The following is a 13,639-nucleotide window of genomic DNA, read 5'->3' on the forward strand; positions in this document are numbered from 1 at the left end:
TTGTAATGTCAAAGTATGTTCCATATGAGTCATTCCTAAACTTACTTTACATCTTCCATGTGAAGTTTCTTGATATTAAGAAAGTCTTAGTTCATAAGTTGTATTTACTATTTACATGCAAACTAATTTAATACATTAATTTTGTTCTTCCTCTTTATTATTCCAAAATATATGTATTGGTGTAATCTCTAGTATGTAAGCAAGCTATTTAATCTGCTTGCCTTCCTGCTGTAGCTGTTTGAATCTAATTATATTATTCAAACTGCTCTGGCAATCCAAATAGCTATTCATCATCGATTTGTTGTATATCAAACACTCTCTTGAATTCAATCTAATACAATTTTAATATTAAATTATGAAAAGGCGTAGAATCTCAAGCATTCTATGGGCAAAGATTTTTTGAAAAGCTCTATAAAGTTCCAGAGTCATCAATCATGTGCAAAACACTGTCTTACCATTTTCTTCCTCTAATACATTAGAATTTAGTACTAATTTGATATCATATAATTTATGTGTGAAACTCTCTTTGAGAAACTATGGCATATTCATTTGAATGTTCTGAATGTGATACTCTTACTACTTTAAAGATTAATAATAATTGAGAATAGCTGAAGGTTAATCTGAGGCAGATATAAAATAGGTATTAAAAGTGTGGGCTTTGGAGAAAATCAGACCCAATAAAAAAATCATATCTGTCTCTATACACATATTACAATATCTGCCTAGATAAATTAATTTAGAACTTAACATGGGTCATCTGTAAAATGAGTATAATACTTACCTCTTAGGGTTTTTGAAGCCTTAACACAATGCTTGACTTTTTAAAAAATATTAAGTGAATATTATACATAGGATTCAAATGTGCATTTACCCACCTGTATTTATCCAATATTTATCCCCCATGTGCTAGAACCAGGGATAAAATATTGTAACTATTCAGGGGCTTTCAGAGTTAAAGAGTAATGACATAGAGAAGAAAGCAGAATCTAAAGAATTATAAGTATTATGATTGAAGAATTGTCAATAATTTAGAGAAAGGAGTCACTGCTGTCTTAAGGTGGAGGGGTTAGGAAAGATTTCAATATTTACAAGGCACATGAAAATGAGAGGATAGGGGCACTAATTATTTCATTTTTTTTTATTTTATTTTTTTTGTCTTTTTGCTATTTCTTGGGCCGCTCCCGCGGCATATGGAGGTTCCCAGGCTAGGGGTCCAATCGGAGCTGTAGCCACTGGCCTACACCAGAGCCACAGCAACGCAGGATCCGAGCCGCATCTGCAACCTACACCACAGCTCACGGCAACAACGGATCGTTAACCCACTGAGCAAGGGCAGGGACCGAACCCGCAACCTCATGGTTCCTAGTCGGATTCATTAACCACTGCGCCACGACGGGAACTCCGCACTAATTATTTCAGAGAAAAGGAGTTAAAGCAGGAGGCAGGAAAGATGACTGATGTGGAAAAAACAGGGAGAGGAGTTCTGTCGTGGCTCAGGGGTAACGAATCTGACTAGCATCCGTGAGGATGCAGGTCCGACCCCTGGGCCTCACTCAGTGGGTTAAGGATCCAGTGTTGCCTTGAGCTGTGGTGTAGGTTGCAGACACGGCTTGGATCTGTGGCTGCGGCTTAGGCCGGCAGCTGTAGCTCCGATTTGACCCCTAGCCTGGGAACTTCTATATGCTGTGGGTATGACACCCCCCCCCCCAAAAATAGGGAGAGATCAGGAAAATGGAGATATTAAAATGAAAAAGCAGATGTAGTGGGAGCAAGACAGTGACAAAATTCAGAACGTGGCAGTGGGAACTTGGGAACTTTCTTCAGTGGCGTGTAGAGCAATGTTTCTGGGAGCCAGGGAGCTTCTGGTATTAGCATGTGTGATGGGCCATTAATCCAGTACTGGGAAAATAGGCAAAATAAGGTCCTCAGTGAGGAGACAAGTTTTATTTAAGGCAAAAAGAATATTCTAAGAGAAGTTGAAAATATAGAATGTTTATTTATGATAAAATTTTTTTTCAAATAGCGTAATAGATAAAAAGGATAGGAAGTAAAAACCATAAAAGAAAGAACTGTCAGGAGGGAAGAAAAGAACAATAAGACAGTGATTGTATGCAGATAAAAATATGAGAAAACGATCAATAAATATTTATTGAGTGGGAGTTCCCTGGTGGCCCAGTGATTGAGGACTCAGCCCATGGCTCAGGTTTGATCTCTGGCCTGGGAATTTTCACATGCCACTGTGTAGCCAAATATACATATATATTTATGTGTAATACACATACATATTTAGAGTGTTACTAAATATATATGTTACTAAATATAGTGTTATGCAGATTTAGAGATGAACAAGAGATACTTTTAGCCTCAAGGAGCTTAGGTCTAGTCAGTGAGATAAAAGATAATTTCAAGTAATGATAAATGTCATTAAGAGAATAAAATCAGGTATATGAGCAAAAATAAAATATGGTAAAAAGTCTTACATTTTGGCCAGAGACTAACCATGAGAGGAATGAGGCCTCTGGGTAACACTGGTTATAGGTCAGTTACAATTAGCACTAATGTTGCTTAATAGTTAAAGAACAGGTTATTAATGAGCACTTTCACTGCCTTTTGTGGAAAACAGCTTTACTGAGGTATATAATTAATACATAATAAGCTGTACAGTTTAAATGAATCCACAAGATAATTTAAAATGTGTAATCTGCTAAGTTGTGCCATCTGTGTACACCTCTGAATACATCGCCAAAATCAAGAAAATGAATTGGAGTTCCCATTGTGGCTCAGTGGTTAACTAATCTGACTAGGATCCATGAGGTTGCGGGTTAAATCCCTGGCCTTGCTCAGTGGGTTAAGGATCTGGCGTTGCCGTGAGCTGTGGTGTAGATTGCAGACATGGCTTGGATCCCAAGTTGCTGTGGCTCTGGCGTAGGCCAGCAGCTACAGCTCCGATTAGACCCCTAGCCTGGGAACCTCCATATGCTGAGGGAGCAGCTCTAGAAAAGGCAAAAAGACAGAAAAAATAAAAGAAAATAAACTTGTTCACTCCCAAAAGTTTTCTTGGCCCCTTTGTAATCCTTCCCTCCTATCTCCCTTGTTCCTAGGCAAATACTGATTTGTTTCCTGGCATTGTACAATAGTTTACATTTCTTAGAATTTTATACAGATGGAAGTATACAGTAAGTACTCTCTATTTGTCCGTTTTTTTTTTCACTTAGATTAATAATTTTCAGACTGACCTATGTTGTTTTGTCAGTAGTTCATTTGTTTTTACTGCTGAGTAGTATTCCACTGTAAGGATATATTAAAAATTTTTATTCAACCACCTACTCTTGGATATGTGGATGGTTTCCCAGGTTTTTTAGCTATTATAAAAACTGCTTTGACCATTGTGTAGGAGTCTTTTAATGGACATAAGCTTTCATTTCTCTTAGATTGTAAAGTTTTAACTTTTTAAAGAAATTTGCCAAAAAGTATTATAAGGTGACTATATCATTTTGCATTCCCACCAGCAATGATGAGACTTCTATTACTCCATATCTTTGCCAAGACTTGGTATAATCTGTTGGACATTCTAGTAAGTGTGCTGTGGTATCTGGCTGTGACTTAATTAGCATTTCCCTAATGACTAAAGATGCTAGGCATCCTTTTCATGTGCTTATTTGCTATCCATATATGTTCTTTGTGGGAATATCTCTTTAAATTTTTTGTCCATTTTTTCTTTTTTTATATTTGCACCTGCAGCATATGGAAGTTCCTGGCCTAGGAGCTGAATCGGAGCTGTAGCTGAGGCGTACACCACAGCCATGGCAACACTGGATCTGGTAACGCTGTATCCTTAACCCACTGAGTGAGTCCAGGGGTCAAACCAGCATCCCCAGAGAGACAAAGTTGAGTCCTTAACCAGCTGAGCCACAACAGGAACTCCTGTCCATTCTTTAAAAAAATTATTACTCAGTTTAGAGAGTTCTTTAAATATTCTGGATGTAAGTATTTTTTCAGATTTGTTTCTTGCAAATATTTCACTTGATCTCTGGCTTACTTTTCTATTTGATTAGAGTCGCTTTCAAAGAGCAGAATTTATTAATTCGATTAGAACAAATCTGGGGAAGAACATTGTACTTTTGTTGTCCTATATAAGAAATCTTTGCCTACCTTCCAAGGTTGCAATGAATGATTGCTATGTTTTCTTTTAGAGGTCTTATGGTTTTAGAATTTATATTTACATCTATGATCTATTTGAACCTCCCTGGTGTGAGGATGGTTTGAAGTTCATTTGGGGGGGGGGGTACATGGATAGCAACATGTTTTAGCACCAACTGTAAAAAAAAACAACTATCTTTTCTGAATGGAATTTATTTTGCATGTTGTCAAACATCGAAAGATCATCTAAGGATAAATTAATCTCTTAACCCTCTATTATGTTCCACTGATCTATTTGTCTATCTTTATGTCAATAAGACCACTGTCTTAACCACAATATCTTGAAATCAGGTAGTTTAAGTCCCCCAATTTCATTCTTCTTTATTAAAGTTATTTGGCTATACTATGTTATTTCCATTTCCATATGAACTTTAGAGTAAATTAATAATCTCTAAAAAATGTTGGTGAGATTTTGATTTGGATTGCACTGAAAATACAAATCATTTTGGGCAAACTGACATTTTGACAGTCAATTTGATCTATGAGAAGATATGTATCTCTTCATTTATGTCTTCTTTACTTCCTCTGTCTTCTTTACTTCCTCTTGGAGTGCACAATAGTTTCCAGTGTATAATCCTTTATCAGATTGATCCCTAAGTACTTCCCATTTTTTGATGCTTTTGTAAATGGTATCTTTAAAATTTCAATTTCTAGTGGTTGCTAACACATAGAAAAACAATTCATATTTTTAATTGATCTTGTATCCCACAACTTTTTTTATAGTATCTTTTTTAGATAGTCTATAGAATTTTCTACATATACGATCATGTCATCAGTTGAATTTGGAGTTTTGTTGCTTCATTTCCAAAATATGTATCTTTTATTTCTTTTTCTTGCCTTGTATTGGATAGCAACTTCAGTATGATGTTCAGTAGAAGTAGTGAGCACAGATATCCTTGTTTTATTCCTTTTATCATTAAGAATGATTTTAGTGACAGCTTGTCTATAAATGCCTTTTATGAGACTGAGGAAATTCCTCTCAATTTCTAAGTCCTTTATTTTATGGGAAATGCATGTTTAATTAAGTCAAATGTTATCTTCTGAGGTGATCACATGATTTTTTTCTCTTTTAAGAATTTTCTGGGGTTCCCATCGTGGCTCAGTAGTTAACAAATCCAACTAGCAACCATGAGGTTGAGGGTTCAATCCCTGGCCTTGCTCATTGGGTTGAGGATCCCGCGTTGCCATGAGATGTGGTGTAGGTTGCAGATGCAATTTGGATCTGGGGTTGCTGTGGCTCTGGTGAAGGCCAGTAGCAACAGCTCCGATTAGACCCCTAGCCTGGGAACCTCCATATGCTGCGGGTGCAGCCCTATAAAGACAAAAAGACAAAAAAAAAAAAAAAAAAAAAAAAAAAAAAAGAATTTTCTGGAGTTCCTGTTGTGGCACAGTGAAAACGAATCCAACTAGTATACATGAGGATGTGGGTTCGATCCCTGGGCTCGCTCAGTGGGTCGGTGATCTGACATTGCCATGAACTGTAGTGTAGGTCACAGATGTGGCTTGGATCCCGAGTTGCTATGGCTGCAGTGTAGGCTGGCAGCCGTAATTCTGATTCAGTCCCTAGCCTGGGAACTTCCATTTGCCATGGATGGAGCACTAAACTCCCACCCCCAAAAAGAATTTTCTTAATATGGTGAATTACAACTACTGATTTTTGGTTATTAAATCAACCTTGCACTCTTTGGATTAAATCATTTGATCATAATGTATTAGCTTTTTTACATTGTTGGATTTCATATAGTAAAATATTATAACGAAAAATTCTGCATTCATGTCTGTAATTTTCTTTCCTTGCAATGTTTCTATCTGTTGATAGATAGATGTTGATATCAGAATTATGCTGGAAGAGAATGAGTTTGGAAGTAGTCCCTTCTCTTCAATTTCTAGAAAAATTTGTGGAGAAGTGGTATTATTTCTTCCTTAATATCTGGTGCATTTCACAAGTGAAACCATCTACACCTAGAGTTCCTTTGTAGAAAGGTTTTTAAGTACAAATTCAATTTATTTAATAAATAAAAAGTTATTCAAATCTGTTTCTTCTTGAGTGAACTTTGGTAGCTGTCTTCTTTCAAGTAAAGATGCTCATAACATTCCCATTTTAACTTTTTAATATAAGTAAAATCTATAGTGATATAACCTCACTCATTCCAGATTTTGATAATTTGCATCTTATTTCTTTTTCCTAATCAGTTAGGCTAGAGGTTTACTATTTTTATTAATCTCAAAAATCCAGTTTTTTTTATTTACTAGGTTTTCTCTATTGTTTTCTGTTGCTTTTATCATTGATTTATACTCTCATTTTTATTATTTCCTTTCTTCTATTTACTTTGGGTTTTGCTTAATTTCGTTTTTCTTGTTTCATAAAGTAAAAGCTGATTTTCATCAATATGAAATCGTCCTTATTTCCTGTTATAAAAAGTTTAGTGTTATGGAGTTCCCGTCGTGGCGCAGTGGTTAACGAATCCGACTAGGAACCATGAGGTTGCAGGTTGGATCCCTGGCCTTGCTCAGTGGGTTAACGATCCAGTGTTACCGTGGGCTGTGGTGCAGGTTGCAGACGTGGCTCGGATCCCGCGTTGCTGTGGCTCTGGCGTAGGCCGGTGGCTACAGCTCCGATTCAATCCCTAGCCTGGGAACCTCCATATACCGCGGGAGCAGCCCAAGAAATAGCAAAAAGACAAAAAAAAAAAAAAAAAAAAAAAAAGTTTAGTGTTATAAATTTTCCTCTAAGTACTTACTACTTTAGCAATATCCTGGAAATTTTGATGGTGTTGCTTCATCTTTATTTAGTTCAAAATACTTTATAATTTCCTTTTTAATTTCTTCTTTAACTTATGTGTTACTTTGAAATATTTAAAATCCTCTTAAATATTAAGACTTGCTTTATTGCCTATAATATTATCTATCTGGAGTGGCCCATATATATTTGAAATCATGTATTCAGCTATTGAAAGATGGAATGTTTTATAACTTGAGTTAATTGTCAAGTTAATTGACAGTATATCATAAGTGTTCTATGTCCTATTACCTTGTTCTATCAATTATTGAGAAAGCCAGCTTGAAATCTCTGGTAATTTCTGCCCTTTTAATTTGGAATGATAGATCATTTACATTTAAAGTGAGTTTAAATATGGCTGGGTTTTAAATCTATCGTCTTGCTATTGTTTTCTCTGTGTCATCTATTCTTTGTTCCTCTTTGCTTCTTTTTGGTCTCTCAAAAGTTCACATATATTCAACATTATTTCTTATTCATTGTTTAGTTGATCATTAACCTAAATTTGTGATAAAACATGATCAAGCTAAAATATAATCATAGTATATTATAACATTATAAATTTATTTTTATGGTTGAGTAAAATTGTCATTTAATAAAAAATAACTAGATACTTTATTAAATTTAGTTTTTGTCAAATACATTACAAAAACTGAGGGAGTAACTGAACTGCTATCTTCCTAGAGAACTTCTACTTTAGCTAAATGATCCACGGGATATTTTATGGACCAATGGAATATACCTGATTTAAAATGACAGTTTCCTGATTTCTACATAGTATACTCTTTGGTATTTACATTATTAAGGTACATGATTAAAACTGACCCGTTAGCACTACAAAGTCAAAATATAATAGAGTTAGAAGATAACACTAAACAAAGCATCATTTCTTTGCTTATAAGATTTTATCAGAAAAATAATAAGGTTCTAAAACTGGCTCCTATTCAGGAACACAACTTATATTCTCACTCTTATTCAAAATATTCTCTCTTTACAGTAGAAAAAAAATAATGTACTGGGGAAATAAAAGTAAATAAACAAAATATTCTCTCTTAATTACTGTTATCCATCTATCATCTGAATTATTAGAGTGTTAATGAAGAGGTTTTAGACTGAATTTACAAGTATTCATTAATTTGTACTACTAAGTAAATATTTTAAAGTAAAAAAAGAACACATTTTATAAATACATGTAAATATGAGTAGATTATACAATTACTGGGGAGTTATAAAAAGGTTCCTGGAAAGAATGATAAGTCTTTATGTAGAGAGAAGAAATCTATAAGCCAACAAAATACTAGACTGAGTAGGTAAGGTAATGCGTTTGGTAGCTAGTCTTATGAATTTTTTTTCATGTATAACTTTGTAAAAAACTAAAACTAGATAAAAAAAGAAAATAAGGCACATTATAAATTAAAAAGGAAACAAATCATTGTTTAAAAACCAGAAAAGAAACTGTACCTGATCATCATTTTCATCTGAAAAGGTTATTGATGTCAGCTTGTAGTTATTCTTCAATAAAAATTCGTTGACTAAGAAATTTAGAGCTCTCTTTTCAAGAGGCTTGATTGGCTCCTGGAGATAAAATAAAAGACAGATACAATACTGTAAGTTTTCTTCCTTCAACACTTGTGCTACCAGTTTATGCGGAAGATACTTTTAGATCTGAATGCTTTCAGATTCACCCACCTGAATTTCAGGACTTGATTTGTAATTTTTTCGTTCCTGTAAAGGAACTTCGTGTTCTGGTGGGAGAAAATATGAATAACGTTTTACTATTTTACATTTGAAAATACCTCAGCTACATCTACATTGTCAAAGTAGAAAAAGTCTCAAAAAAGTTTTATGTACACCACCTGCAGCCTTTGTCAGGTTGGCTCGGAGGGCCTGAATGGTCTCCTTGGCTTTCCGTAGTTCAAACTCCAGGACTGGACAGGGATTTGGAATAAACACACACAGGCATCCAACCAAGAAAAGGGAAACAAAAATAAAAAAATAAAAAGCAAGGATGGGTATGAAAAAAAAATACAATTTGTATTGAAAACAGAAAGCATGCAATCTTTATGAAACTTGTGAACGCATGCAGCAGAGTTGATTTGCAAGCAAACTGGTGAATGTTTTCCATAGTTTTAGAATACAGGGGACTATTGAGCAAATGTTCTAGCTGTCTGACAAGGAAAAGTTCTATTTAAAATTAAAATCTACAGCATACTCTCATTTAGGTAAATGAAAATCTTAGTAATTTAGATGCTTCTGCTTTACTCAGTCTAGGTAAGAAATGCAATGAAATGTTTTCAAGTGACATAACTTGGGGGAAAGACAAAAATTAGATGAAGTCCTAGCAAATATACTCAAAGAAAATCTTAGGATTTAAAAACAAGGTATGTTTAAATGCATTATCTAGATTAATGTTATAAATTGAGATACAGAAACATCAGTCAATGTTGAAGGGATATGGTTTAAATATTTAACAAATGGGGGATGCCTATAAATTTTTCTACAAACAAGTATATGTTTTCTATAAACAAGCACAGATATGTTATACACACATCTAAAAAAGTATCTAGGGTTTTATTTTAGGTTTCACTTAAAGTCAAAGGATAAAAATAGTTTCTCTTTTAATTTATAATTTAAGATCTAAAATAAATTGTAAAATTCAAATGTGTAGTTATCTAAGGATACTGGGTAAAATTAAGTAGAATTTCAAAGTTTCTGACAACTCTTTAAATAGATATTTGTTCATATTAAGAGGTACTAATGAAACTTAAAGATCTCTTCTGTCACCAAGGAGTCTATGGGGGAAAAAACCATTTCTATGAAGTAAAGCTCTGAGAAAATGAAGTGCTCGTTGTCACAACTAGATATTAAATGATTATTTAAATAGTTCTATAAAAACTAGCAAATTTATAACTTACGCAATTTTCTCTTGAAGGACTAATAAACAGAAAAAAGAAGATGGCAAATAAAATGCTATCAGAGACAACAAAGCTATAGAAATATATGGAAAAAATAGAATTCACTCAGTTTGCATATTTTCATTAAAAACTTAAGATGTAACTGAATCACATCTAGTACATGAGATGGCCAATTATTTTGATGCACAGAATTTCACTGCAGCAACATGGAAGCACAACTAAAAATCAGATGACATGTATGTTACTATTTCTTTTTTGGTAGTCAGCAATGCTGATCTGCAAACATTTCTGTGCAACAAAGATAAAACATTTTCCCTAAAACTATCAGCTTTAGAAACTCTTTGTTTCTAAAACTTTGTGTTTAAAGTGAGGCTGTACACATTCAGTGTGTAAGCTAAGTACAGAATAGGTTTACTTTCTTTTTTTAATTTCAAAACTCTAAGTAATTGATTTTGATTTAAAAGCACTTAACTACACCATAAACAAAATGAGTATACATATTATGCTTTCAGTATCATTTACAATTTACTAAGACATATTACAGAACAATTGCAGATCAGAAATGCCCTGTACCAGAATGACATAAACATGAAAAAAATTTTTAAAAAACTGGTTAAAACACAAACTGTGAAAAAAAAACTCAAACTCAACTGGTGAAAGTTTAGGTGACCAAGAGCAAAACACTGAATGATCAAGGCACAGAAAGCCAGAAAAACCCATGTCAGACGGCAAGAATTTATATTTTTATGCACATCTACACATACATTGCCAAATGTCATTAAGAGTTACGAAGGCTTTAAAAAAATAGTGTTTATCAAAATGAATTCACTCTGCTGCATGTTTCTTAATATACAATACAGGCTTTAAAAGACAAAGGCGTATCTTTGAAGCTACAGCACAACTCTATAAAGGCACAGTACAATCAAGTAATCGCAGTTATATGAAAAAGTTTCACAAGAAAGGTCTGAACAGCTATATTTACACATATATGAATTTGTCACTTCTGGGCTCAAAATTTGTCCTATAAAGAAATACACTGTACCAAGTAACCTTCAAGTAGCTTTCAAGTACTATAATTCTTCATAAAAATGTTTGAAGTGTGTTTTTAAAAAACACAATAGGAACAAACTACTGGCCTTCTCACTCCACTATCCCGACCCTCTACTAGCCCAACCCTGCTAAATATAATTTTATTGGAACTGCAGTTTATTGGAACTGCAAATATAAGTATATTCTAATATTGCACATTATAATCTTATAAAGATAATTAATGATCAAGTCAGTATAAACAATTCTAGATTAGTGGAAAGAGTTATTTCCCAATAAGGGTTGGATAATACTGGTATCGTATCAGAGGTACTTGAGTACTTAAAGACCAGGTGCTCACGACTTGGGAGACAGACAATTGATCATGGGGAGATACCAAAGGTAAAGTGTTAACTTTCAAAGCAAAAAAAAAAAAAAAATTATTGATTCTTTGTTGCTCCAACTCAATATATCACTGATATTATCTTGAAATATTTGTTAATCTTAGTTCTTTTGGCTCAAAACTCAAAATAATACATATTTTGGAAGATCTTTCTCATAACACTGATCAAAGTTATTTTTCATCCATCTTTTTCTTCACCATTGAAGAGTTTATATCAACAGAGCTGAGTCAAGGACCTTGCCATCTCATAGTTGACATGAAATTGTCTTCTTTCAAGTCAGAATTTCTTGGGTTTTTTTTTCCCGGAATATAATGTGATTTTACTTCTTAATAAAATACTACTTCCCCATCTTTAACACTTATTTTATTATCACAGGAACAGTTCTAGGGAAAGAATCATCCCGGGAACAGTTCTAGGAAAAGAAGAAAATTCTCAAAAGAATACAAGTCAGAATAAAAATTATTCCTAAAATAACCCCTCCTGGTTATTTTTAAATATTTTAGGAATATTTTAGAGAATTCTCCCTGCCTATTATAGACTTAAGAAAAGTATAGTATTATTAGGCATGACTTAGCAAATAGTCAGAGGTAAATGAATGAAAGCAAGATGCAATCTTCATGGTTTATAGACATTGTTTTTAATATTCATCTAGGAAAAAGTTCCCCTCCTCAAGCTTTAAAAGAAGAAAACTCTTCCCATTACTGTTCCTTCTGCTCAGGTTCTCTTACACATTCCTCTATCATTCATCTCAAAATTGGTGTTTCCTAGAGTGTCCTCCTTGGTCCCTTTATTAAGCTATATACTCCGCTGGGATGATACATTCATTCTTACATTTTTAACTATCACCAGTATTCTGAGGGTTTCATCTTTAAACCTTGCCCCCAAGATACACCCTACTTAAAATTCATTATCACCTGGAATGACCACTTGAATGTCTCATGAATTTTGAATTCGATTATATCTAAAGAAATTTTACCATCTTCCTGTGAAATTTGTCCTCCCTCCTCCTCCTGCAGTCTCTCTCCATTAAGGGCACTGCTATCTACCCAGACGCCCAAACAAAAAACCTGGAGATGACTCTTCACTTACCTCTTGCTTTATTCCCACATTAATTAAATGTCCAAGCCATGATACCTGAATCCTAAATAATCTAAATAACCATTCATCCTAATTGTCCCTGTAATTATCCTAGTTTAAACCTTTATGACTTACATACATTACAATTTACAACCTTGGTAAAGGCTTGGTGCCTTTTAAACCTCATTGGAGTATCTATCCTATTTTAAATCATACAAAATCATAAGATTTAAGATTGAAAATAAGAAAAACAAAAAAGTACTGCTAATAGGAAGTACAGTTATCTGTACTAAGGGAAAAATGTTATAATAAGGCAGATAGGCTTATTTAATCCTGACAGAGCTGGATATGTATGCTATAGACCATCAGCTAAGGAATGAGAGGTGAATTGATGCTTCTCTCCCAGGGGACAAGGCCAGGTTATCCCATGGGCAAAAATCTGAATGTAATTTTAGAACATCTGTTAAATTTCACATCCTTAAAAAGGCTTCATATGTCTACCCTCTTGGTTATTGTTCCCAGAACAGTGTAATAACTTAAATATAGAGCACTCAAAAAGTGTTTTTGCATGCATGGGTATTCCACTTCTTGAAGCCATAGCTAGTAAATCTGAAATAACAGTGATCTTACCAGCAATCAGGAGTGTCTTTCTCTACAAATTAGAAAGCACAGTTTCTGTAGTTCTCTAGATCCCAACATAAAAATTAAGGTGTGAACTAGAGAAGTAATACAGTAACAGGCAGAAGTATGAGAACAAATAAAGTCAGAGACTCTGATGCTAAAAGAGACAAGGATGTAGATAGTTCCAAAATTAACAAGTTCCTTATCATTATTTCCAGATTATTGAACATTTATTTGTTTTGCAGATATAGACATGTTTTAGCACAAATTCCTTGAGGGCAGAAGTTTTATCTATTTCACGTTTCTGTATGTAGTGCCTAATATAGTACCTAATACAGTGCAGATGGTCAAAATGCCTAAATTAAAGAATGACAACCCCCAATGTTTAGAATATAGATGTTCTTTGTTATCCTTTGAAGTAAACTTGAAAATTTATATGTACTGTAGCTTTGTTTAATAACGTATTAGAAAGTCTTTTAGTTCTACTAAAAACGCAGTAAGATTAAGATTTTTAGTTCTACCAAAAAAATCAGTAAGATTAACTTCATTTTGGTTTGGTGTCTACTATTCCTTAAATCATTTTTATGTGAAAATTCACACTTCTAAATTCAGAGGTGGGA

The 13,639-nt window shown here is 33.8% G+C and overlaps 1 protein-coding gene across 18 annotated transcripts in view; it reads right to left on the reverse strand.

Moving 5' to 3' along the window:
* RELCH (RAB11 binding and LisH domain, coiled-coil and HEAT repeat containing) overlaps positions 1-13,639 on the reverse strand; it is a 109,732-nt gene that overhangs the window by 72,952 nt on the left and 23,141 nt on the right. For 10 of the 18 annotated variants that reach the window (XR_002346087.2, XR_014815975.1, XR_014815972.1 and 7 more), the window contains exons 3-5: positions 8,833-8,904; positions 8,666-8,721; positions 8,438-8,551 (exon numbers count right to left, since the gene is read on the reverse strand). Coding sequence is in view for 7 of the 18 variants with exons in the window: in XM_003121702.5 (XP_003121750.1) it covers positions 8,438-8,551; positions 8,666-8,721; positions 8,833-8,904 (242 nt within the window). In the remaining 11 variants the exon portion in view is untranslated. The remainder of the gene's footprint in view (positions 1-8,437; positions 8,552-8,665; positions 8,722-8,832; positions 8,905-13,639) is intronic. The other 8 variants (XR_014815967.1, XR_014815978.1, XR_014815976.1 and 5 more) reach the window with 1 other exon arrangement.

This window comes from Sus scrofa, chromosome 1, assembly GCF_054392235.1.
Source record: "Sus scrofa isolate SSC_HxYL_T2T_F1_AM1 chromosome 1, Sscrofa_HxYL_maternal_Yorkshire_Landrace_v2.0, whole genome shotgun sequence".
NCBI lineage: Eukaryota > Metazoa > Chordata > Mammalia > Artiodactyla > Suidae > Sus > Sus scrofa.